Genomic DNA, 25861 nt, shown 5'->3' with positions numbered 1-25861 from the left:
CTTGCGTGGATTTAAGAAACAAAGATATTGCACTTCTCAGTGTTGAAGTATGAGTGGAGGGATTAGCGGGGAGGTTCAGATGGAAGAAGAGGAGTTATTAAATCACAGTGAGGATTAGAGGGTTGGCAGAGAGATGTTGTAAAGCTGTCACCTTCGCTGGTTGACTTACAACAAGAAATATTAAAGTAAGGGAGACGACTCGGAGGAGGACAGAGGGAGTAAAAGAAAAGCGATCAGGTGCTAACAGCAGAGAGAGGGAGTTTCAATAAAGAGGGTTAAAGGAGGGAAAAGTAGAGCAGTGAAGAGGAGGATGATGCAGAAATACTCAAACGTGAAGGTATGAATTAAACGAAACCAGAAAGAGTAGAAGAAGAACAGCGGGAGTCCTCCACCTCTCTGCTGATAAATCATCCCAGCAGTTAAAATGAGATTTTTCAGCTTCCCTCAAGTGGCCAGCCACGTTTTCACCTCACCTCCTGTAAACATAATAAAACTACTTAATCCCCCGACCAGGAGCGAGACATGCTTGCTTCTACTCTGCGGGGAGATGAAGGTCACAGAAAGCATGTGAAGCATTCAGAGGCTCTGATTTTATAAGCAGGTCCAAAGTGTGGACGGTGCCATCGCACCAGGAGCGGCCGAGCCTCCCGTGTCCTCCTGCGGCGTTGCCTAATTCATTTGAAAAAAGAACCAAATACTTAACTTCTTTGAAAATCCAGAGTCTTGAAAGGGTTTTCTGTGAGGTGGCAGTGAAATCATCTCAGTGATGCCTGCAGGATTTCTCTGCCTGGGCTGCAGGAAGGCCTGCAGACGACTGAACCGAATCAACAAGAAAACAAAAATGTTTCTTTTCCTTTGAAGCGCGATGTGTTGGGAACCAACGGGAAGCCCGTTTTAGACATTTTTATCCTCTCGTCATTCAAACAAACCTCTCCTTCAACTAACATAGGAAGCTGTGCACAAAGAGTGGATATCTGTGAGCAAAAACAGCCTATTTCAGGAGCTCTGGGTTTGAGGATGTGGGTTACAAGGTTACTGATACACAGTCTGACTCTTTGATATCACTCAGCTTTTCTTCTCTGCATCGTCCTGACCTCCGTCAGCTCAACACAAGAAAGCATCGCAGGGTGCTTGTGCATTAAAACCTGCAGTGATTCCTGATGAGGCTGCAAACCGGGATGTGACACAGCTTGTTGTGTTTACTCATTGTTTGGCAGCGACCCCCGCCATGCAGCAGGAACAGAAAATAAAGATGGAACCAGCTGATAACCATGGGAACGGTTCTCCACAACAATATCGCCCACTTCTACTCTGTGGCTGCTTCATGGCTCCGATGCGTGATACTGGGACACAGTTCTTAGACCCTGTGTTTTCGTGTAATCGGTCCAAGAGAACAACCTCCGGGGATGAAAAAGAGCCCACGCTGGTGTGCCAAACGCTGCAGGTCCTCTAATGTTTACTTAAGGTTCCAATAGTGACTCATAAACTCCTGTGTTAATGTCCAATTTTAAAGCAGAAAAACACATTTGGCCTCCCAAACTTCTGTGTTCATAGGTTATGAATTCACTTTGCTAACCAAGCTAATTTATAATAGCTGATAAAGTTAAAATAAGTGTAGCCCAGCCATGGTGGCTGATCCTTGACTTGATCCCTGTTTCTTTTAGTGGGTTTTTCCATTCATACAACTGTACTGATTTGTTAGTTGCATACTACTCTTAATGCTCTGGGTGGTCAGGTGATGCTAGTACAGCCACAGTGCTAAATGTTTAACTTAAACTAACAGTTGTCTTTGACCTGCAGTTGAACTGAATCTGACCCCCACCCCTCAGAAAAATGCCATAAACATCTGGTTTATTTTTAGAGCTGCCTTCAAAACTTGGCCCTCTTATCTCGCTGGCTTTGCCACATTGTTTGGCTGTGAAAGAGACTGCGTAGTGTGTTTGTTTGTGCGTGTGTTCAGTCTGAGGGACTGAATCACGCCGACGGACAGACAGTAGAAACAAATGATGCGTTTCCTTCAGGGATTTATTTAGAGTCTCGACAACACCCAGGTTTCCTTGGGTACAAACACACAGACGGACAGACGGACGAGCGTCTTCACGTGTGATCTCTGCACTTGATGCTTCGCGTTTCTTTGTCTCCGCTGCAGTACAGTTTCTCAAGACGCTCAGTCACATGTTTGCATGTCAGACGAGCAGAGAGGAAGAGACGCTTTGTCCTCGTCTGTCTCCACGTTGACAGATCTGAAGAGGCCGCTTCCCCGAGTTTCACTCCATCTGTGTGTGCTTATATTTTACATGTTTAATAACCGATGCAGAAAAACCGCTCTCGCTGTCTGTTCCCTGGATTTTTAACCCTGGGGTGACAGCTTTACTGTTGTTTACTTGAAATTTCCCACACAGGCACATTTTTAAGTGAGCTCTCATCAGCAGGATGTTTGCACCGTGTTCTGCCTCAGTGTGTGAGGATTCGTCTCTGAGAGGAGATTTCCTTCATCTAAAGAAACTTTTAAATGAGCTGTGTTTGTTCACCGGTGTTTGACTGTCATTACTGTCAAAGTTTCAAACAATAAAAGGAGCCATTACAGCCAATAATCCGTCATCACCAGGAATTACACAGGAATGCTTTTCATTTGAAAGGCTTTTATTTGCAAGTCTACCATTAGGTGGATTAGAGTTGCAGGATATTAAAGGCTGTCATTAAGTCGAGAGTCATTCTCAGCTGCTTTGATGCGTGTAGTTGCATTAAACCTTCAAAACATCGTCTAATTAAGGCATCAGTTTCCCTCGATTGCATCTTTAAGGGAAGCTTTTTATTTTTCAGTGTGGCAGAACTGAGAAGCCAAGCAGAAATTCCTCAGGTTGGAAAAGCTTGTTAGTGCATCCCAGAGTGCATCCAGTATGGAAAAGCTCCTCCTCTGATGATACCAGTGAGCTCTTGAACGTTTTCGTTCTCACATGCTCAGAGCGGTGCTGCCAAGTCGTGCTGAGGCTGAATTAAAACACGGCCGAGGGAAAAACCTTCAGCTGTCTTTCTTCTGTCAGCAGGCGTCTGTCCAACCTGTTGAGCTCTTTAAAACCAGCTGACAAGATGTTAGCCAGCCATCCGCTCTGACAGATTATGACAAATTATGGTTTGATAACATGGGCGGGTCCTGTGCTTTACGGGCTGGAATAGTTTAGGTTAGGCTATGGATAAAGTGGAAGGAATGAAATTAAGTTCGGGCTGCTGTTGTTCTCGTTAATTTGTTACTAGACATGCGTCAATAAGCTCGATGAAATCGGGAGATTCTATTGGACTGAACAGCTGTTAACATCGAGTTTTATTGTTGCAGGTCCAAGTAGACACAAAGGAACTGTACAAAAAATGAAATGTAACTGAAATGAGACGTAAAAAAAGGCCACAGAGAGAGAAAACAATGACAAAGAGACTGAAGATGACCACAAAGAAACAAAGAAAAACCACAGAGGAATGCAAAACAACAATGAAGGGCCTTTAAAGGACCACAGGATGCCTGAAAACATCTCCAGACACACTCAGACTACAGACGGAGAGAACGACCACAAACAGGGTCACAGTGACTAGAAAGACTCAAAATAACGAAACCAACATATGTAAAACTACGGAAGACACCATTTATACCTGGATTGATTTCACTCCTCTGTCCCTTCGTCTGTCCATCGTTGCATCTTATATTTTGCGGAGGACAATCAGATTGAGCAGAGTTACTAACAAGCTGCAGGTACCTGCCTCCCCTCTCTCAGCAGGTACGTCTCTGTTCATCCCGCAAAGTCTTGAAACCGGCCGTCACCATAATTTATGAACGGCACAAAGTGATAAATTGACCCGGTTCCCTCGTGAGCTACATTCCCACATTAACCGAGCCGCCGCCTCGCTGTAGTTCCTGCGTGCTGGAGAGTTATCCAGGTGTTTGTGATTTGCTAAAGATGAATCCAAAGTGCAGAGGAAGTCTGGGAATATGGGAAATAAAAAAAGAAGACTGGGTTGTTTGTTTTGGAAACGCGATTCGATTTTCGATCTGGACAGTTTGGCTGTTTCTGCAAAAATGTATTTAATTTGATTTAATTATCTGTGAATATCAGATGGAGCCGCTTTGATGTGTTTATTTCAGGTGTCTGATTCCTAAATAACCAAACTGAAGTAGGTAAACAAACAGTTTCTTTGCTTCTTGTTCGACACACGTGACGCGAACGACGACCTCACGCTCCGACTCGTAACAGTCACGACGTCGGCCGAGCTTTTGAGTGTGTCTGCAAACACGCTGGAAATGTTTACGTTGTCTTTCAGCATCCGTCTTCACTCAGCAGGCCAAGAAGAACCTGACACATTATTTATGGTCTGCCTTTGGCGCTCTCTCTCTGTCTGTCTCTGTTTTTGGAGTGTATGAGCGCTGTTCACGTTTAGGAATGTTTTCTAAATGAGATATGCAGCTAGTGCCGTTTGCCAAGAGAACATCCAGTGTTTTCTTAGATTAAGATGCCAGTAAGCCCCTCTGGATGGATTCTGGGCTCCTCCGATATGAATGTAAACATATTCCAGTAATAGTTTATCTTTATCCTTCACTGTTGACTTAATTTAATGAGATCTGATTGCACAGCTTCTTCTCATAAACTGACACAACTCTTCTTTTCATGAACTGCTTTGTGACACTTCAGTGGCTTTAGAGCGAGTTTGCATCATCAGGTGAAATATTCAGAGGTTTTGGATGATTTGCTATAAAATGAGGCATGACTGATTTAGTACAGCCCGCTGTGAGTAATGTGATGTATTTTGATTTTAAATGGGAATGAACTGTTTAAACAGTGTTTTCTTGTTCGTTCTGACCACTCAGAGCGCTTTACAAACCACGTTGCCACAGCGCTATCTTCCAACGTCTTTCAAGCCACCCAGAGAAAACCTGAGCAAGCACAGGAAGAACATGCAAACTGCTTAAAGAAAGACTCATTAATGCACAGATTAGTCCTGCTGCAGGATAACTGCATGCATTACTGCCCACCAGGCTGCTGAGTGTTGGTGCTCTCTGTGCAAAACACTGCCAACGCTGTGGGTACGCTTATTAAAGGACATTAATGCAGCGACCACATCATGTGCTGCAGAGCCCTGAATAGTCAGATGACATCATCACAGAGAAAACTCTGGTGTTTGTTTAACCCACATCATTAGCTGCAAGTAGCTCAGAAGTCCTCTAAAGAGGTCACACACCAGCTGGTGCAAAGTCTGAGCTGCGCATCGCCCCCCCGTCCTCCTCAGTCATCCTGCAGAAGCTCCAAACTACCGTGAACCGAATAATTAAACTGAGCTCGACTGGAATAACTCAACAGTGAAGCTGCTTTCATCTGGTGTGTTTAAATAAACTGGCTTCTAGTGCTGCACATAACGTGCTCTCCTCTGCATACATTTTAATTACCGAGTACTTCATAATGATTAGCAGCCTCTCCAGTTTGCAGACAAACTCCACAGTCCTGCACGGTGGCGGTGGTCCTCGTTCTGCTCCTGATACCACCAGCCTGTAGGTTAAACACTGATGCTGTGCGTGCAGCGTGATCTCACGACAAAGCCGAACACAGCAGGTTACATGTAAATGTTTCTGTGAAGGTGGAGCCAGACTGGATTCGTCTGAGGTGCTCTTGGATTATGAGCATTTTAAGCTTCTTGAGCTTCAAAAGCATATCTAACATAACGTGTCATCTCTGTCCTGTTTCTCATTTCTCCTCCTGTCAGCTGCCATCCTGAGTGTGATGTAACCGGTCAGACGGTCCGTCTTCACGATGATGCTGATTTTTGCTGCAGCCCTGCAGGCAGCAGGTGCAGTCAGGACCCGAGAAGCGGCGTCTGTGCACGCGATTTTCATGATGGTGTTTCTCGTCCCTCTGCTGTGGCAGCCTGCAGCATCGAGCGCCGCTCCCGAAGCCAAAACCTGGAGCCAAACGGGGCCGCGGCTGCAGCTCTCCCACTCAGGTAAGAATCACGTCGAAACGTGCTGAGAACAAGTGCTGCACTTTTGAAGCCCCCAGTGTTTGAGTGTTTGAGGACTTTTCACTGAACAAATAGACGTAATTATTTTAAAGGTGTCACAAATAGGTAAAAAGATTGGCTCTTAGGGTCTTGAGCCCCTGAGCAGTTTCCCACTTTGCCCAGTTGGTAATCTATCCTTTGGGTACCAGTAAAAAGAAATAGAGCAACAGACCAGTCAGTGAGGATTAGACCAGTCTAAAAGCTGTGGGTGTATCGTGGGTAAAGCCTGACTTTCCAGCTATTTAATAAACAGAATGAGTGAAAGCAAAGAAAATCAAGTGCTAGCTGTGATGTTTGGATGTTAGAACCTCACATCTGCACCACAAACACACCAATGACAGACATTTACATTTTCATGCCCACAGTTTATGTGACTCCTTTGGTCTCTAACTCATACAAACACTTTAGGCCTAATTTGACGATTTAAGCAGCACCATTAATCACGACTGTCACTGGTTGTAACTTTCCACAGAGCTTTTCAGTAAACACATGAAGACTGAGAGTCAGAAGGCTTTTTAGGATCACAGTTGGCCATCGAATAGATTGTTCCAGGCTTTCTTTGGTGGCCAGTAGCAGAGCTAAGAAACAATATCTTCATAATTGAGTTTAACCTCAGAGGAGGAACTTTTCCATCTGTCCTCTTCCTTTTTTTCTTTTACTATTTTCACATGAGAAAACTGTGACTGTTTCGTATCGTTGTTGGGTCACTGCCTATCAGTTAACGTCCCCACTTGTACAGTCGAGACTTGATTAAGGTGCTGGTGAAAGTGGATGTTGGATTATTTCCTGGCTTTTGTGATGTCTGATGGTAGAACGGTCTGTCTGTATCCGGCTAAAGTTTTTCAGCGGTAAAGTCATAATCTCTGGGGGCTTATTGCAGTCGGAGCTGGAGAGAACTTTATAACTCTGTCAGTGAAGTAATGTCTATAATACATAAAGTGATCCGGGGATTTGTGTTGCTGTAAAAATGTCCCCCACGTACAGCAAAGTCACATTTTCCTTTACTTTTCCAGAGTTTTAAAGGACACTGATCTGCGACGCCCTGATTAATGTCGATAACAAATGCTTTTTGTCTTCAGGAAAATATTTCATGAGTGCAGTGAGCAGAATTAAAGTGGGCGACTCTGCTATGAGCTAACGGTGGCCGTAAAACACTCCTGATTGGAGTCAGCACCTGCAGGTCGCTGTCATCACCCACATTCAGACTTCATACTGCAGCGTTTAGAAGATGCAGATGAAGGAGTTTGGCTTTTTTTTTCTTAAAGCTGGAGATTAATCCTCAGCTTCACTGTTGTAGACATTAAACTGTGATAATCCTCCATCGGACACAGGCCGTTTTATCTCCTCTCCCGTTAGCCTGTCTTTAAGCCGGGCCCTGGATTATTGTTGGATTATAGGCTGGTTTAAAGATTTTGTTTCCCAGATAGCGAGCTTTTACTTTTCCTCGGCAGAATTATGAAACACCAAACAAATACTCCATTGGTTTTGAATATTTTGAGGATCTGTGATGATTTTTTTCTTTGTTTTCATCATATGTGACACCATGTGACGCTTCCAGTTTTTGGATGTCAGATGAACCAACAAACTGTTGGCGTGATTGACAGCTCAGAGTAATCCTTCTGTATCATACACTTTGTTTCATTACCTGAAATGAGCAGCTTTAGCTCCTCCCACCTTTTCCTGATTGGCTGCCCCTCACCACAGAACATTTTGCTATGCCAGCCCTGCACTGATGACGCTGCTCTGACTCACTTTAGCGTCACATCTGATATTTTCTGTGTTGTTTTCTATTCAGATTTTTTTATTTCATGTTGTTTTATTGTATTTTACGTTATTCCGATTGTTTCTCCGTGGGCCCCTCAGGTAGTGAGGTTACAGCTTCAGTGATGCATTTTCCATTTTAACGCCGAGCGTCGCTGTGACGGTGAACGGAGCTCCAAAAGGTGATGAATGTGCAGCTTGTGGTTTGTTTTGAGTTGTTTGGCTGTCTGACCAACGTGAGCTTTTGTTAGCACAAGTTTGTGATTCCTTTGAGATTACGGTCAGTTTTCACAACCAAGAAAGGCCCAAAAAATGTAAACAAAGTGCAGATCCTAAAACAAAGTGCGGTTGTTTTTAAGTCTGGTTGGGACCGTCATCAGATGACTCGTGGTGTCTCAGGATGCTTTGCCAGGCCTGGACTGCAGCTTCACTTCCTAAAAAAAGTCCATGTCCACTTTCCTCACTGCGCTATTTCAAATCCAGTCTGCCATACAAAATATCACAAAGCCGTTTTGACTGTGCACGTTTTTGTTCTGATGTTCTGAGTGCAGGAAAAACAGCAGTTTATGTGACAAAGATTCATCTTAAAGAGATAATTTGACACGTAAATTGAAAATAAAATTGCGCTCCACTGCAGGAGCACAGCACTTAAATCACCAGTGAAGCCATCTATCCAGCTCCAATCACACTAACACACTTTTCTCCCCCTGAATGCTTGCTTCCTCCTTGGCAACCAGCAACACCAGTAAAGCCAACAACTGCTTCCTATCCAGCGGTAATTAGTTCAGGGCGGCTGGTCTCATTGTGCTGCGGTTAGCGAGTGTTTGTCTGCTGAATGAATGAGTGAAGACACGGAAGACTGGAATTAGTGAAGCAGTGACTGTGCTGTTTGTAACAATCGAGCGATTGTGCTGAAGTGAGAGGGGAGGGTTTCGGAATAATCGCCGAGGACCTGACGGGATTATTGAAGTCAGAGACATTTGAATACACTCAATGAATGTCAGCGATACAAAGGGAGGGAAAAGGAAAGACCTGAAAGTTATTTTGATGGATTAAAGACAAAAACAAAAGCACATAATACCTCAGTGGAAACTGCAGCTCTTACATGGAGACACTTATTCTGTATTATTGTCGGGTCTTACTGTACAGCACTGTTGTTGTGATTTGGTGCTATATGAATACAATTTAACCTATTGAACTGAAGTTACTTTGGCTGAAATTTCTGGTAATAAATCATAAATAAAGAACTAATTTCCTGTTAAGTGATGGCATGTTTATTAATAATTAATAAACATGCCATCACTAAAGTGTTGAAGCTGCAGTTCCTCTAGTGTCCACTTGAGGCTCCACCAGTGAGCCTTTTTTGCACCATGGACTGTTTTATGTCCGACAAGATTTTCACAGACCTGCCTTTAAGGGGTCGTGGATAAATATAAGGAAATAAAACCAGTACTGGTACCAAAAGAAGATGTATTCATAATACACAGGAAAAGACTCAAGGAAACAGAGTTAACGATAAAAATGATTTTAAAAAATAACGATAACAACCCTGAAAAACATAAATTTCACACCCCAGCCTCAACTCTCGCGGCCTGGTACCGAACGTCTCGGGGTTGAAGACTGTAGACCAGGGGTCCCCAATCCCAGTCCGCGAGGGCCGGTGTCCCTGCAGGTTTTAGATCTCACCCTGGGTCAACACACCTGAATCACATGATTAGTTCATTATGAGGCCTCTGGAGAACTTCAAGACATGTTGAGAAGGTAATTTATCCATTTAAATCAGCTGTGATGGATCAAGGACACATCTAAAACCTGCAGGGACACCGGCCCTCGTGGACTGAGATTGGGGACCCCTGCTGTAGACTGTAGAGCAGAAATGAACATGTTTATAGTCTGTTTTAAGTATAACTTAGAATTGTTAGGGCGTGGTCTCTGACTGACAGGTGGGTGGAGACACAGGTGGCTGTCAGCTTTCAGCAGGGAGGTGTGGCTTCACCTCAGCTAACTGGAGCTCTTTATACCATTTGTACTTATATCTCTCAGACAATACAGCTTGCTATGTGGTTAACAGAACATCCAAGAAACTTCAGCAAAACCACTGGTGCATCAAATCTATCTGTTATTGGTCCTGTGACTCAGGGGATGGGGAGACGTTTAGCTCACCTATGATTATGTGACACGTATCATGTACAGCAGGGGTGGGGGGGCTCCAGGCCTCGGGGGCCGGTGTCCTGCAGGTTTTAGATGTCCTTGATCCAACACAGCTGATTCAAATAAACCAACTGAGCTGCTTTCTGCATTATGCAGCTAACGCGTCAAATGGAACATTCCAGACAGGTTACACACACACACACACACACACACACACACACACACACACACACACACACACACACACACACACACACACACACACTTTCACATGTGGCATCACCTGCGAGTACAGACGTGGCTTTCTGTGATGTTTCTGTTGCCGTCTAAGAAGCTTCTGTCCCGTCAGCTGACGTCCATTTCAACGTTTTTACCCAAACAGTCCGATCTCGGAGGACGTCTCGCAGTATCACACTGCTGCTGTGTAATGGGATTACATGTGTTTGTGTGTGGCGTTGGAAACAGTAGCAGCTCAGTGGTTTTCATGGCAGTAAAAGGAGGCAGTGAACTCCATTTAATGAAGCACGCCGAGGTCCTCGTGCTGTGTTTGTAGCTGCAGGATGAACAGCAGACACGCTGTTAATATTTTATAAGGTAGATACTCAGACAGGACACACACACACACACACACACACACACACACACACACACACACACACACACACACACACACACTGAGCTCTAAACTTTATAGTTGCTCTTTTTTATTCACTGTTTTTGTTCACGTCAGTCAGTATTTATTGTGTGAACTCTTCAGCTTTCCTTTCTTCATTTCATTTTCCCACACACTTTGATCCTGGAGTAACACAGACAAACTCAGGTACTTGAGGTCGACCTTAGCAGCCAGCATGTGTCTGTCCTTAAGTGTGAAAAGTGAAGCAGATCCTTAAACCTGTGTTCTTCCTGACAGGAGCTTTCAAAAGAATTTGATCAGTGACCTCAATAAACATTTCCCTGGTGAGTCTATAATCCACGTCTCTAGTTTCAGTGGGTGTCTTCCACTTGCCAGCCATCTTTAAATCAACCTTGGCTGTTATCTACCTCACTTTAATTTAAGTGTTTCCCAGGATACAAAAACTTAATCATAAGTCAAATTTGGACAAATAAACGGGTTAAATGTTTCATGACTTTGTACCAAACTAAGATAACAACATTTCTTTATTATTATCGACTCTGCTGTTACAGAAATCTCCCACAGATTTCATGTGTATACAAGTTACTCTCGAATGATGTTTGGTGCTCAGTGAGTAGGACACTTTAACCACCAAAATGTGAAAAGTTATGTTAAATCATTTGAACTTTGAACAAACAGTTGGGTAAATAAACACTTTGATGTTGTCGTGTTGGGCACAAACCAATTATCACAAGTGAAATATACAGGATTGTTGCTGCCATACTCAGTGTTTCCAAATAAGATGAGATAACCTTTATTAGTCCCACGCGTGGGAAATTTGTTGTCCACTACATGAGCAGCTACATGGTGGTGAGGTTGTATGCATCTATGAATCACGAGGTTGGTGGTTCGATCTCTGCTCCAGTGTGCGTACCAAAGTGGGCTGAAGTGTTTCTCTGATGTGTTCACAGACTGAGAAAGTGTTTTATTCCATCACTTACACAGTCACACACACACACACACACACACACACACACACACACACACACTGGTCTTCCCTGCAGGATGAGGGCTGCTCTCTGTGGATTCCTGCTCAGGTCAGACGCTGGGTCAGCTGTGACGCACACACTTTACCCCCGTGATTGTGTGTGTCTGCAGGATGTGTGCATGCCTGATTGGCTTAAAAGTAAACCGACAAACGTTGCGGGGCCACGGCGTGCGTGAAAGCTTCTACCTCTAACCTGGATCCTGTTGTTTCCCGTCTGTGCTCTAATCTGGGATCATCTTCGGGCCTCTGATGATCTTCGCAGCCAAACATTCGTCAGCTGCACCTCTGGTCTCACACACATGAACGCTCACACACACGCATGCATCGACACATGCAGGCAGGTTTTGCTCGGACTCTTCTCTGCCTGTCGACTCATCACGCAGAGATCGTAAACGTGATCACACGATTACACACAGGCGTGCGTTTACACAACATGTGAGGATTCCTGTCTGTAGAGACTTTATATATTTTTATGGTTTCCATCTAAAAGAGAGATTCTTTGCTGTCATTTGTGTAAAATGAAATAACCTTGCATTAGTTAAAAATGATAAACCAAATCTCAGAATAATGAGGAGTTTATTTTTCCCACAGTTAAAAAGTTTAATACTCAAGACGCAGCGTAACAGTGATCTGGGTTTAATGTCGGACTTGTTGAGTTATGAAAGCTCAGAGTTTGGATCTGCTCAGCTGTGAAGAACACTGTGGTGTAAATATGTCTGACGCCCGGCTCACAGGGTGTTTATACTGCGGACATTTCGCTCATGACTGTGAGATATACATTAAGATTAGTCTATGTTAAGCTGTCTAAATTTTAAAACACAGCTTTGGAGTGTTTTTAAATGCATCGACGTTAACGTTTTACCTTTCACTGGTGATGAGGGAACTTGTGCAGGACTTGGCAACCAAAACTATGCGATGACATTATGTGATCACATGACATGTCCAGTTGCTCTGGGATCCACTCATAGTTGCATTAAGCGTAACACTTGCTCACTTGTAGAGGTGATCTTAACAAAACCTATGAAATCATGAACCTCTCTGTCCTCGAAGAGTGCTTTTCAAAAGGCTGTTGGAGGGAGACGGAGAGACAGAGCCTGTAAAAGAGAGGAGGTTTGAGAAGTTCAGACAAACGGTTGGTGTTGTGGAGTGTGAATACAGGCCAGAGGTGGATGAAGGTGCCCGGGTGCAGAACGAGACAGCTGTGCCGAGTGTGAGCACACCCTGGAGCTAAACAGCAAATCACAAACAAACTTAAAACCCAGAACATAAACTCAAGTCTAACTCCACCACGGCATCTTCTTGTGATGACGACATTGGAGTTGGAGAGAAATGCACAGTTGTGGCCGCTTTTTAGCTGTAGTCATGGAAACAGTCTTTAGGTGGGGTTGGTGCAGTCTGAGAACGTTTCAGCAAGTTGTTAAATGTGCAAAACAAAAAACGAATCATTCAGTACAAAATTCAACATCCTCTCTGTTTTGAGTTCGTTTACAAAAAGAACTAAATGTTTAATTCAATATGACTTGAAACTATTGAGCTCATGAAGCCATCACCAAACAGAACGCAGCCAGAGGAGTCGCCCCCTGCTGGTTATCAGTAGCAATGCAGGTTTAAAGTAATTCTGCACTGGCTTCACTCTTCAGCTAAAAGCTGCAAACTTATTTCCACTCACTGAGATAAAAACACAATGCAACAGTCACAGCAGTTGTTACAATCAGAATAACTGTCAGCGTGTGCAGTGATCTCATTCCTTCTGAAATGCTCGCCTTCAGGACGGTGCCAGATTGTGACCGCTCGTCATCAGTTCCTATCTTCACTTTGGAGTCTCAGGACGGTGAAAAAAAAAAGCAGTAAGACAAAGTCAGTCTGCTGTCTGTGTGATCAGGTCAGCTACAACAATCTGCCTGTGTTTCCAAGGTAGACACTAGTTATTTTGAAACATTTGCTGACCTGTCTGAGCGTGAGTCTGAGTTGGGCTGTGACTGTTTGCAGACAGGTTGCCTTCCACCAGGTGATCCGAGGCTGAGGATGTTTAACCATCAGACTCTTGGTAACCAGCTGTTTGCTGCAGCTACTGGGAATCCAACAGTAAACAAAGTCAACACAACCACCAGCTTCTGTTAATCTAACAGAGAACAGTAGGAGTAACTGATCAGTTCTTCTTCACACAGCAAGTGAAAGTTGAAATGTGTTAGACTGTAAGGACACTCAAAGCTCGTGCATTTAAAAAAATGAGGTTGTTACCAGTGAAACTGACATGTTACATCTCGAGGCAGCAAACCGAGTCTGTCAAACACGGAGCTGTAAGACCTGAAGGCTCAAACGGTCAGAGCCGTGATGTAAATGTGAAGCTACGTGTTAGCTGTCGGAGCAGTGTAGGGTTGTGCAGAATATAAAGAAACAGCTTTCAAATACTTTGTGAAATTTTGTGTTCTGTGTCAGAACTCTTCACCCATTCGGTGCTCAAGGCGAAGGAAAAGCCAACGGCAAACGCTCACATTCAGACAGCAAGCGGTGAAAGTGAGAGAAACTCCAGTCCTCTGGACTTTGGCTACATTTCCAAAGTCATATGTATATAAATATGTATATGTGTAAGTGTGTTTGGGTTTATTGTTTCAGGGATGGACGCCTGTGTTGGTTTAGAGCAGATTTAACATCTTCCTGCTGTTTCGCATTTTGACAAGGAGTTTTGACACTCGTGTGGAAAAAATCCAACTTAAACACGCTGACCTCATGTGGGACTGTGGGATGGGAATTTTTCAGATGCAACACACACACACACACGCACACGCACGCACACACACACACACACACACACACACACGTAAAAGCACCTACTGATAGCTGTGACAGTCCAGAGCCAACGGGGTGTTATCTCTGCACACATTATTGTGATAGCTGGCCCCTCTGACACATATAAAAACACCAACTGGCATATTTGAGTATGTACAAATATCCATTTACGACAGCTGCCTACACATCTGCAGCCCACATGCACTTTAATCCGAGGTGTGTGATCAGATTTGTCGACAGAAATTTTTGTTGCTGCGGGGAGTCTGTCAGCGCTGATTCACTTTGGCCACGATGGCAAAACATCCACAAAAAACCTGAACTGTTACTGAAATATCAGGTCAAGAATCCAGCCTGTGTGTGTGTGGGTGTGTGTGTGTGTGTGGAGGGGACTGGAGGCGTTGGCCATACTGTAAACTTTGACCTTAGACCCTGCTGTGATTATAGTCGGTAGATTTAGGAGAAAAGGAAGGAAAAGAGCAGCAAAAAATGAAGAGAGAAGAAACACAAAGAGGTAAAAAGTCATGATAAATGAGCGAGGAGACATTTTTGGAGGGTAAGGTGTCAGCGAAAGAAGGGAGGTAGAGAAAAGAGGACCTTGAAAGGAGGCAAGGAAGGAAGGAGGGGAGGTGGAGAGGGAGAGATGACACGTTGGTAGGTCGGTTTCCTGAGGTTAATGAAGCTGTCAACCACCTGAGACGAAGCAGAGCAGCGAAGGAACAGAGAGGAGGGCAGAGAGGGGTGACGGCGGTTAATTAAAACTGTGCTGGCTGAAGGTGTGTGTGTGTGTGTGTGTGTGTGTGTGGGTGTGGGGATCTTGATGTGTTTATACAATCACCTTATAGAGACACGCCTCTGTTTGTGGACAAAGACAAAGTCTCCATAATATACAGTGACCTGAATTTTAGGGGAAGTCTTGGTTTCCGTTCGGTCACAGTTAGCTTAGCTCAGACTGAACACTCAGTCATATTTAATAAACTCAAAAACTTGAAATGTAGATGAAAAGTGTCACCACAGCTGGAGGATCCCCTCTTAAATTTGGCAAAGTGAGTAAAAGGGACCTGAAAAAGAAAATCTTCATGACCAGGCAACGAAGCAACTGCTTCATTTATTCTGTGAACCTCTGCGAGCCGGGCGCTTCTGTATATATCCACAGGATGAAGGTAAACACCTGTGTAGCTTCTAGCTAAGAAGTGATGTTCTGAGCTGGTCGGGTGACTGAGACGCTGTAAAGTTTGGGTTGGTGTTAAGTTAAGATGAGGTTTGAGTTTGGTTAGATGTGTGGATTAATGTGTGAGTGGGAAAAATAAACATAACATGATATAAATGAGAGGGTGATGAAACTGTGATATTTGTTACCAGTTTAAGCAGATATTTGGCGCATGTTTTAACGTGCACAGCAGAAACACAGAGGTTGAGTTTGTGATGTTCCTGTTCAGAGGACACGACAGATAAACCAGTCCTCACAGGACGCCTGAAGTGTTACCAGAGGCTCATATTTGGCTTTTTGTTGTAGATTTAATCTCATTGTTCAGGTTGTTCTGGTTCTCTGTGCAGCTTTTAATACAAGTTCAGGATCTTCCTGTTTGGTTTTATAAAGCCGTCATTTCCTTGTTTTCACTGCTGGCATTGCATGATGGAAGGAGGAGGAGGGGGATTTTATACACACCACACACACACACACACACACACACACACACACACACACACACACACACACACACACACACACACACACACCTCATAGACGCTGGTTAACGTTGCACGGTGGGGAGCTGACAGTTGCCTTCGATCTTTAACTCGTTACCAGATAAGAGGCTGTGGTTACAGATAACAGCGTCACAGCTTGTAGCTTTATGAGCTACATGTACTGATGGCATGGCTTTAATCTCACACACACACACACACACACACACACACACACACACACACACACACACACACACACACACACACACGCACACACACGCACGCACACAGAAGTTTGTGGGGTTTTTTGCCTTTCTGTAAGTGACTGAAGAGGGAGGAATGGGCAGCTGTTTGTTTCAGCAAACACTCAGAGTGATTAAACACACACACACACACACACACACACACACACACACACACACACACACACTCTGTTATACTCGCCTTGCTCTGACAGCTCACTCTGTTTCACCAGCAGTGTTTACCAAACACACTCTAACACTACAGCCTCCTTAAAAGTACGTAACACACGAGTGAGTGTGTGTGTGTGTGTGTGTGTGTGTGTGTGTGTGTGTGTGTGGGTGGGTGGGTGGGTGTGTGCTAATGTTACACAAGCACAGCAATATTCTCCCAGAGGAAACACAGCAAACTTCTGTATTCGTTGTGTAGGAGTTTCTCTCTTTCTGTCCACATCTGTCAGAATATTGGCACATAATCCATTTAGCCAAAAACAAAACTCCACGATGGACCGATCTCTCTGAGCTGGAGATAAGTGGATTTTTATAAACTACCAGAGTCCAAATCTTGTGTTTGTGTGTCCAGCTGCAGCAGATTGGCAGTTTGGAGAACTTTAAAAAAAGAAAATACCAGCAGAAATATGCAGACGCAGTCCCTGCGCTGCTTTTAGGCTCTGGCCTGACTTTTCCTTGGATCACTGACTGTTTCCTTAAAGAATTTCTATAATTGATTCCCTGCTGATCAGCCATTACATTAACTCACCAGAACTATGAAACATTAATGAAATATTCCGACATGGAAGTTGGTGAGAACATTTCTTGTCTACGTGCTGAGACACAAACCCAGGTTTTATTTAGCTCAGCTTCACGCTGAAGACGCATCCATCCTCCCCCTTTATGTCATCTTTAACAGTAATATTGATTGACGACCCCTCACAAGCTGAACTGCAGGGCTGTGTGCCTGAGATGACCCTGTGGGGGGGCGTGTTAGGGATATCCTCTTTCTGAGTCCTGCAGAGTCAAGAGTCAGAGAAACTGAAGCTGAGCATTTAGAGCTGCTGCAACTCGCAGGAATTACTCGTTGATCTCATTATTTGAAGCTTTAGCCATATTTTTATGACCATCTAGCTTTGTAAACGTTTCTAAATCAGGTTAAGCTTTCAGCTCCTCTTTAAAGAATGAGCCTGCTGTAAGAGAACGAGAGAAGCAGGAAGCTGTCTGTGAAGGTTTCACATGATATTCTTTCAAAATAAGAGAAGCCATGGATGAGGCAGAAGAGCTAGTTTTGTACGGTTGCTTCAAGCCTATTAATATGAACTTCTACAGACGTGCACATCATTGTAAAAAGGTTTAATTCACCAGGCGTGATGCAGGTTAACATGTAAAATGATGATTCCCTCTCTGGTGTGTTTCTCAGGCCCGTTGTTGCCTGCGAGGTCAGTTAGTTTTACCTGTTATGGCTGAAGTCACCAGATTTCATCAGCACGCTTGTTGCTCTCGTTCTCCTTCTCATGAGTTTGTGCCGTTTTTGGACTTGGCACTCTCCGATGTTTGGAGATAACATCATAAACAAAGTTTCATGATTGTAAGTCTGGTATAAATTCTTCAGCTGAGCACTGAGACAGGACCGTCCCTTATCTGCTTCACCATGTGGCCAAACCTCAGTGCTGATCACATGCAGATGAAGGTAATATATACAATGTTCTCAGCAGAGTTTAGTAATTGGAAAACAAAACATATTGCCTAACAAATGTGAGGATGTAATTCTAACCCAGTGATCAAGAGCTAATGGGTCAGAGTTAGAAATCAGGCCGCATTCCTGCAGTGATGTCAGATACAGAGCACATTTAATTTGAAGGGAATGTAAGAAGGTCATCGGCTTCCCTGTCGCTTCTTCCCATAAACGGCAAGACACGGGAGAGAAAAAACAGCAGGAATATTCCGGTTCAGCCCTCGGAGAGAGACAGAAAGCCCCCGAGGAGTCCTTAAAAAAGTGTCCTCATTACTTCTTTAAAGTCACAGGCCGGCTCTGCCTCCACGGTGAGTTTCCACTCATAAGACGCCTGCTCTGGTTTTAATCCTGCGTGGAAGCAGAATAATTCCTCAGAGCAGGGGAGTACACTGACCACAGGAGTCAGATAAGTTAAACCACCAAGCTGTGAAGCTCGCCTGTGTGCACGGCGTGATGATCTTTCACATCATCAAATCCAAACCAGTGTTACTTTTGCTCTATTCTCTCTTTTTGTTGCACGTGCATGGGTAAAGCTGCCCTTTATTCTGTGCTTTTTACAAGCAAATAACAGAGATGTTAGCAGGAAGGATGAAAAGAGTGGCAGCGCCTCTCTGTGACAGGAAGCACCGGAGTTTATGAGGAATGTGCTCTTGATTTGGGGCACCACAAAATCTTCAGACAACATGTTGTTAAAGGAAACTCCAGAACAACTTCCTGTCCTCTGCTTTTATCTCTTCATGGATTCAGAAGCTGCTGCTGTGTGCTGGACAGAGATGGGCAGTAACGCGTTACTGTAATCTGATTACTGTTTTCAAGTACCGAGTAAAGTAAGGGATTACTATCGCAAAAACGGTAATTAGATTACCGTAACTTTCCCGTAGGAACGCTGCGTTACTGCGTTACTAAAACCATGATTTTTTTTGCGAGAATGTCTCATGACAGTGACGTAAGCGAGTGCGACGTTCGTGACAACAGCTGTGTGCAGATCAACAGTGGATCATATATCGAGTGCAGGAGAGAGTATGAGCGTGCAGCGTTTAAAGCGTGGAAGTACTGACCTTACTTTAAGTTTGATTCCATAAAAAGTGACAAAAACATTTGTGTCCGTTGTGCGTGGGAAGAAAACTTCTTTTTACAGCGAAAACCCCCTAAACAAGCTCCGAGTGCGCAACGACGTAATGTGAAATTCACAGAGAAACTCGCGGATTCTTCCACTGACCGCTGCAGCACACCTGCACCAGGGTAAACCTCCGCCTGCCCCACTCCTGCTTTACAGGTGAAAATAGAGCAACAGGACCGCTAGTCTTTGACTTTATTTATTTTCTGCTGTGTTTTACTTGCATCTATTTGAAAGACTGAGTGTAAACACAAAAAACATTTTATTTTATGTGCTGGAATGTGCAGAAAATAGGTTTAAATGTTAAACAAATTTCTTCCAGTCAGAGAATGGTGCATATAATTAAATTTTTGCTTGATGCATAAAGTTAAAAGATTAAAACTAATAAAACAAGTTTTAAAAAGAGACTTTTCCATTTGATTACATTTTGTATGATGGATTATGCAGAAAAAGTAGAACTGGGCTGACAGATCTATCACTTTATCACCTATTCAGGTTGTAGATCGTGTTTTTAAAAAGTAACTAAGTAACTAAGTAATTAATTACTTTTGAAAATAAGTAATCAGTAAAGTAACAGGATTACTTTTTTGGGGAAGTAATCAGTAATTAGTTACTGATTACTTTTTTCAGGTAACTTGACCAACACTGGTGCTGGATTACACTTACAGTAAGATGCTGTTTATTCACTGAGACGACCTTCTGTCAGGAGGGGTTAATGTTTCTTCTGTGTCTCTGATGTTCTCCCAGGTTTTTTAACTTTTTGATGCGGGTTTCTGTTCAGGGGAGAATCTGACGTGTGGCCACACCCACGCAAACAGTGATAAAGGCAGAAAAACTGAGTCACGGCAGCTGCAAATCCACATCCAGATGATAAATGTGACCAAAGAGATTACCAGGCATCGTTTAATGTGATTTGTAAGCTGCGGCTGTGTCACCACAACACATCACACTGTGTGATGATTTTGCAGAAGACACTAACGACTGATCATTTTTCTTCTGACTCGCTATGCTAATGATTTCTACCTCTGTGGTAATGTTGGCTCGGTTTTGTTACATATCACTCAATTTGTCCTCATTGTTTCGTCCTCTGACACGGAGACAGAATATGTGCCTCAGCTCTGGGTTACATTCATATTTCATTCTCTCTCCAAACACAAGACAGGACTTGACTGACTTCAGAGCAAATATGAGCTCAGACAAAGCTGCAGTCCCACATTTCCTCTTACTGTAAGTGTCACACCCTCGTATCATTTCCAATGTCTTTATCATTGTTTTGAATTTGGAGAAAAAGCGAGCAGAGGAAAAAAAGGGAGTAAAACAACAGCTCAGGGTGTGTATCGTCTTCTAGATGACTTATGATCTTGTTATGAAGCCGTTTGTGGTTTTAGTTTGGGGGCGAGGCTGTGATTCCAGCCCGCCGCTTGTTGTGGTGAAGCAGCGAAGCCAGAGTTCACGTTTGTTTGCGTGTGCGTGCCGATGCAGATGAGCTCAGTCCTGAGAGGAGTTATCGATTACAGGTGTGAGCGGCTCGATGTCCGACACACGTGTTTCGAATCGGTGAGAAATGTGATCTTTCAAAAAGAGTTTAAAGAAAAATGGGACGTTTGTGTGAGAAGGATGCTTTTTGAAATGAGAGAGACCAGAATGACGCCTTTTTCCACGACTGTCCTCCAGACAGCTTGTTTTTCTTTGGTGGCTGTTCCCGACTAAACCCTTTATAGATAAGGAGACACTGTTTAAGCTGAATTAAGTTGATTGCTTAATAACATCTTAAATAGACGTTAAGCAACAAACATTAGCAAGTTTTCAGGAATCACAAAAGTGAGTTTTAGTATAAATCTAAGAACTTTCTGATTAATTAACTGTACTAAGAAAAAGCATGCAAACAAGAGAAAAACAAGAGCCATATGAAATGTTGTATTAACAAAGGATTTTTTTTACTACAGTTTACTTGGACTCTTGTAACTAAATAAAACAGTATAAAGTCTTTACTGTTTTAAATCAGACTCTTGAGACTGGGTAAAGACTCAGAATGTGAAACGTCCTGTAGGATGTGATTTCTTGGCGTTTGTTGTCTCATTTAATTGTTAAAACCTCACAAACTGGTCACCAAGCAAGTAAGTGTTACTGGTGTTAGTCAGAAATCCACAGAGATGAATAAAAACAGGTCCTATTCTCCTAAAGCAGTTACAAACACACAGGTACTTATAATAAATCATACAGTTTTATCCATGTTGTGTTTCCTCCTTTCTAAAACATCTGGAGACTTCACAGCAGTGCAGGTTCCAGTAGAAACACAGCATAATGTGACTTTTTGTGTAAAATGCCTGAAAGTCTAAAAGTCACAAAGCATAAATGAGTTTCACACGTGATGATTTAAAGTGCAACATGTATTTCCTCTCTCTCAGCCTCTCTGTCCCGAGGCGAGGACCAGTGTTTGAATGAATATGACTGTTTTTCACAACTTCCAGTGTAAAGCGTTAACAGCGTGAAGACGAGGCGCCCGCAGCTTCATCTGCATGCAGAAATGTCTCAGCACTCACAGCGACGTGACTTCTTCAGTCTCAGCTGCCTGCAGGCTTCTTCAGACGTATAAAGCAGTACATTTGCATAATAGCAATAGTAGTACCACTGACTAACAACCAACTGTGAGCCCAGTTTCATGATTATTAATATTCAAAACTGTCATGATCATTGCTGCATGAGCCTGAGTACCATTTACAGAGAGCTGGGGGTGTCAGCAGCCCCTGGATCATGGTGGAGGTCGTCCTCACCGTCAGGAGCTTTTAATAAAAGCAGCATAATAGCAGGGAGATGTTGGCAGTCATCTGTTCAATTGTGTACACATAAACTTGAACAAACTAGTTAAAAAAATGAAGCTAAGTTAAATGTGGTAAATATGATGATTTGGTGAATGAAGTGAACTGTGATCGGTGCTTTTCCACTTCCTGTTTGGGAGGAATCCTCCCTGGAGTCTCTCGTCCTGCTGGAAACCTCAAAGTGCTTCTTTAAGTTTTAAAAGTGTTCAGTGTCTCACACGGACGGATTCACATGGACGCATAGTTTGCTTCCTGAAAACTAACAGAATAATTTTTGATTTTTAAAAAAATAAAATCATGTTCACCTATTTTTCTCTAATATTTTAACAGTGATAGTTTTTGTAATTTTGCGTCTGTGCTCTGTACGCTGTGCATTCACACTGCAGTCAGTATTAAATCATAGATGCGACTGCACACAGCCGGACTGAAGCGCAGACTTCCAGCTTTAATTTAAGGGGTTCATCAAAAGTATTGCATTCAATTTTAATAAATCTGACATTTTCATACGTAATCCTTCATTTTGATGTAGTTAAGTTACTTTTGCAGGGAGTCAGGACAGATTGGTGTAGATGGTGGGAGATAAAGAACATTAATACTGATAATAAAAATTTAATTTCCCTTTCCAATTAACTGGATACACAGTGTAAAATAATTTGTGGGAGAAGGGTCATAATGCAAACACTGATCAGGTGCTGATTAGAGTAAAAATGTCATAGGAGACGTTTTTCAGTCGTGTATTTAGTAAAACAATGAAAAGCGCTGGCAGAAGGAAGCCAGCGATGAAACCTCATCATCAGAGCTGAAAGTAAACGTATCTGTCAGTTTGATTTCTGTAAACTGCTCCTGACAGCAGTCGGCTTGGCAGGCTAAATTAAGGAAAAATAAATGTGGCCCGACCGGTGAAATAATAGCTGCTGGAGTTATCTTAGCTATGCATCTGAGGTGGTTTTCATCATTTTAAAGTCCTGAAACTTGATCTATTAAATGCCTGCAGTTATCTGTGTCAAGGTTCAAAAGGAAACTCTTTAGCTGTGATTTAGAGCTTCGAGGGGCCGTGACGTGGGGGGCTTAAAGGAAGAAGATATGGGAGAAGGATCAAAGATGTTTAGAGAGAAATGATCCCGATGTTAAAGAATTTACTGTCAAAATCTGCCTTTTTCCTCTGATCTGTTCAGCTTCTTGAGTTTAGACGAGTCTCGCACACAACGCAGGGAGGAACGAGCCGAGGCCAAGATTCAGCACAGACAATTAAACGATTAGGAGAAGAGGGTGTGTGAGTCGTCTCCTCATCCATCTCCTCCCGAATAAAAAAAGTTCATTGATTCATGTCATCTGTTCCAACCTGAGCTTATGCTGTAGGCCAACGTTTGTCTTGTCTTTCAATAAGCAAACATTTTGCAAAATCCGGTAACTCTAGCAGGATTTTAGACTTAATATCTTTATCAACACTCGATTAAATTACAGTTTGTGTTTACCAAGAGAGAGACAACCTTTAGAGGGAACATCAAAGTGCACCATGCTGAGATTTATGTTGAGATTTAAAATCCAGTCATGGTTGTTTTATGTATGATTGATTAGTTGTTCGTGTGTTTGGGTCAAAAACAGCTTTTCATGTCTAAAATCAGCACAAACATCATCTCTCGCCCTCTGGTGTATAAAAGGATGAGATTTCATTAAATGTTTTGAAACGAAGACTTTGAGTCTTCCTCCCCTCATCCCAACCAATCACAGCAGATGGCCCCGCCCCTCCCTGAGCCTGGTTCTGCCGGAGGTTTCTTCCTGTTAAAAGGGAGTTTTTCCTTCCCACTGTCACCAAAGTGCTTGCTCACAGGGGGTCATATGATTGTTGGGTTTGTCTCTGTATGTATTATTGTAGGGTCTACTGTACAATATGAAGCGCCTTGAGCCGACTGTTGTGGTGATTTGGTGCTGTATAAATATGAGGAAGTAAAGGAAGCGCAGGCTAAAAAACAAAGCTGGAGCCTGTTGTTTGATCAGCTGTAAGAGGTGGTTAGGAGGAAGAGAAAGAGGTACGTGGGCTTCTTTGTGTCTTAAGTTTCTTACATTAGGTCGGAGATAAAAGGCTGAGAGGAGGAGAAAAGAGAGCGCTGAGTGCAGAGGAGGAAGCGAGGTAATCAAGAACAATGTGCTTCTGGGAGGAATTCTGAGAAATGACTCTAAAAGACGGTGGAAGCCGGTGGGCTCAAGGCTGTGAGAGGTTTGAAGGACTCCACAAAGAGGCGGTGAGTGTTTGAGTGTGATTATCTTCAGTGAGTGAGGTCCTTCATTCACACAGCTGCTGCCAGCCATCATTCAGCCTTTATTCATCATCAGTACAAAACACTTGAGCCTTCCTCTGAACCGGATCAAAGTCCTGGTAACACACCTGCTGCCAAAGTGTGTGCAGGAACATGCAGAAGTTTAACACAACAGGTGGAAGCTGCACTGTGAAACACCTTAGTGGTACATGTACTGTTACATTAATCTTCACAAACCACAGAATTTACATTTCTTTCTAAACAGAATTTTGGGGGATACAGTGTTGAGGTTTCTTTTGCTGTGAGTTCAACTTTTAACCCTCGACGTCCTTTTTTGTGGCTGTTAATCTGATTCAGAGCACAAATCCTGATCAGGCGCAGAGATGAGGTCTGCCTGAGGACACATAAAACCTCAAACAACAATTCTGTTGTATCTAAATCATGGAAAACATCACACTGAAGCTGAGAAACTATAATTACTGTGGTGACAAACTGGTGTCAGATTTGTGAGCGCAGCTGCTTCTTTGATTTTACCATCACTGTTTCTGTTGTCCTTAAAGAGAAAAGCAGAGCGACAGCAGTACACGTGATAGCACGATGGCCTCTAACAAGAACAAACTTTTCCTCTTCTTGTATTTCCTGCACTACAAACAAACACCTTGAATGTGCTCCTGGTTTACAGGTCACACAGTTTATTGTGGAGAATTTGAAAAATCTCATTAGTATTGAGGCCACGGGTGGGGATGAGAACTGAGGCGGGAAAATAGCGTGCTAGTTTGTTTGATTTGTCTTTTCAAAGACGCTTTTTTTGGATGAGCAACACAGAGTAATGGGAGGTTATTTCATGCGATCCAGACAGAGAACACGTTGGCGGACAGCTGGCCATCAGCTGCAGTCTCCGTAATGCATTCAAGACCGAGTTTCAAAACATGTGAAGTCATGCTTCGAGGTCACGAACTTCCCTGTGAACTTTGTGTAGACAAAGCAGAGACAGAAAGAGAAAGATGGAGCTTTTAATGCGGCGTACTGGCTTGTTAAACAAGACAGAAAATGCATCACCTGCTGCGATGCTCAAGGAGTTTAAAGGGTGAATATGTAAAGCTGCATCTTTTGGGTCAAGTTTTTAATAAAACTTGCTCAATGAAGTCACCAGCGGCTTTTTATCATCCTGTGTGATTTGGAAATCTGAGTGAAAGAGACGCTGCAGACCTTAAGGTGATGATTCGATGGTGAAAGTCACATTTTTATGATTTCATAAGCAGCTTTGATGCAGAGGACAGGTCTAAAGGTTAAAGAGGAAAATGGCGTTGAAGGGAAGAAGTGATGGAGGGAAGACGAGGTGGTCAGAGTCGTGTTTAGATAAGAAAACACAGGCACCAATTAATTCAATTCAATTCAATTCAATTCAATTTTATTTATATAGCGCCAAATCACAACAAAAGTCGCCTCAAGGCGCTTCATAGATACAGAGAAAAACCCAACAATCATATGACCCCCTATGAGCAAGCACTTTGGCGACAGTGGGAAGGAAAAACTCCCTTTTAACAGGAAGAAACCTCGGGCAGAACCAGGCTCAGGGAGGGGCGGGGCCATCTGCTGCGACCGGTTGGGGTG

General features: G+C 43.2%; 1 protein-coding gene across 2 annotated transcripts in view; it reads left to right on the top strand.

Annotated features, from left to right (window-relative positions):
• LOC146387793 (semaphorin-3D) overlaps positions 1 to 25861 on the top strand; it is a 101909-nt gene that overhangs the window by 37552 nt on the left and 38496 nt on the right. The window contains exons 1-2 of one of the 2 annotated variants that reach the window (XM_084929633.1): positions 711 to 5642; positions 5743 to 5979. In XM_084929633.1, the coding sequence (XP_084785759.1) occupies positions 5790 to 5979 (190 nt within the window). In that variant the 5' untranslated portion in view covers positions 711 to 5642; positions 5743 to 5789. Of the gene's footprint in view, positions 1 to 710; positions 5643 to 5742; positions 5980 to 25861 lie in introns of those variants that run through there. The other variant, XM_084929632.1, reaches the window with a different exon arrangement.

The sequence above is a fragment of the Perissodus microlepis genome, chromosome 5 (assembly GCF_051167445.1).
Source record: "Perissodus microlepis isolate ML-2025 ecotype Zambia chromosome 5, ASM5116744v1, whole genome shotgun sequence".
NCBI lineage: Eukaryota > Metazoa > Chordata > Actinopteri > Cichliformes > Cichlidae > Perissodus > Perissodus microlepis.
Note: the sequence above shows the minus strand (reverse complement) of the source record. Positions and strands in the feature narration are given on the sequence as shown.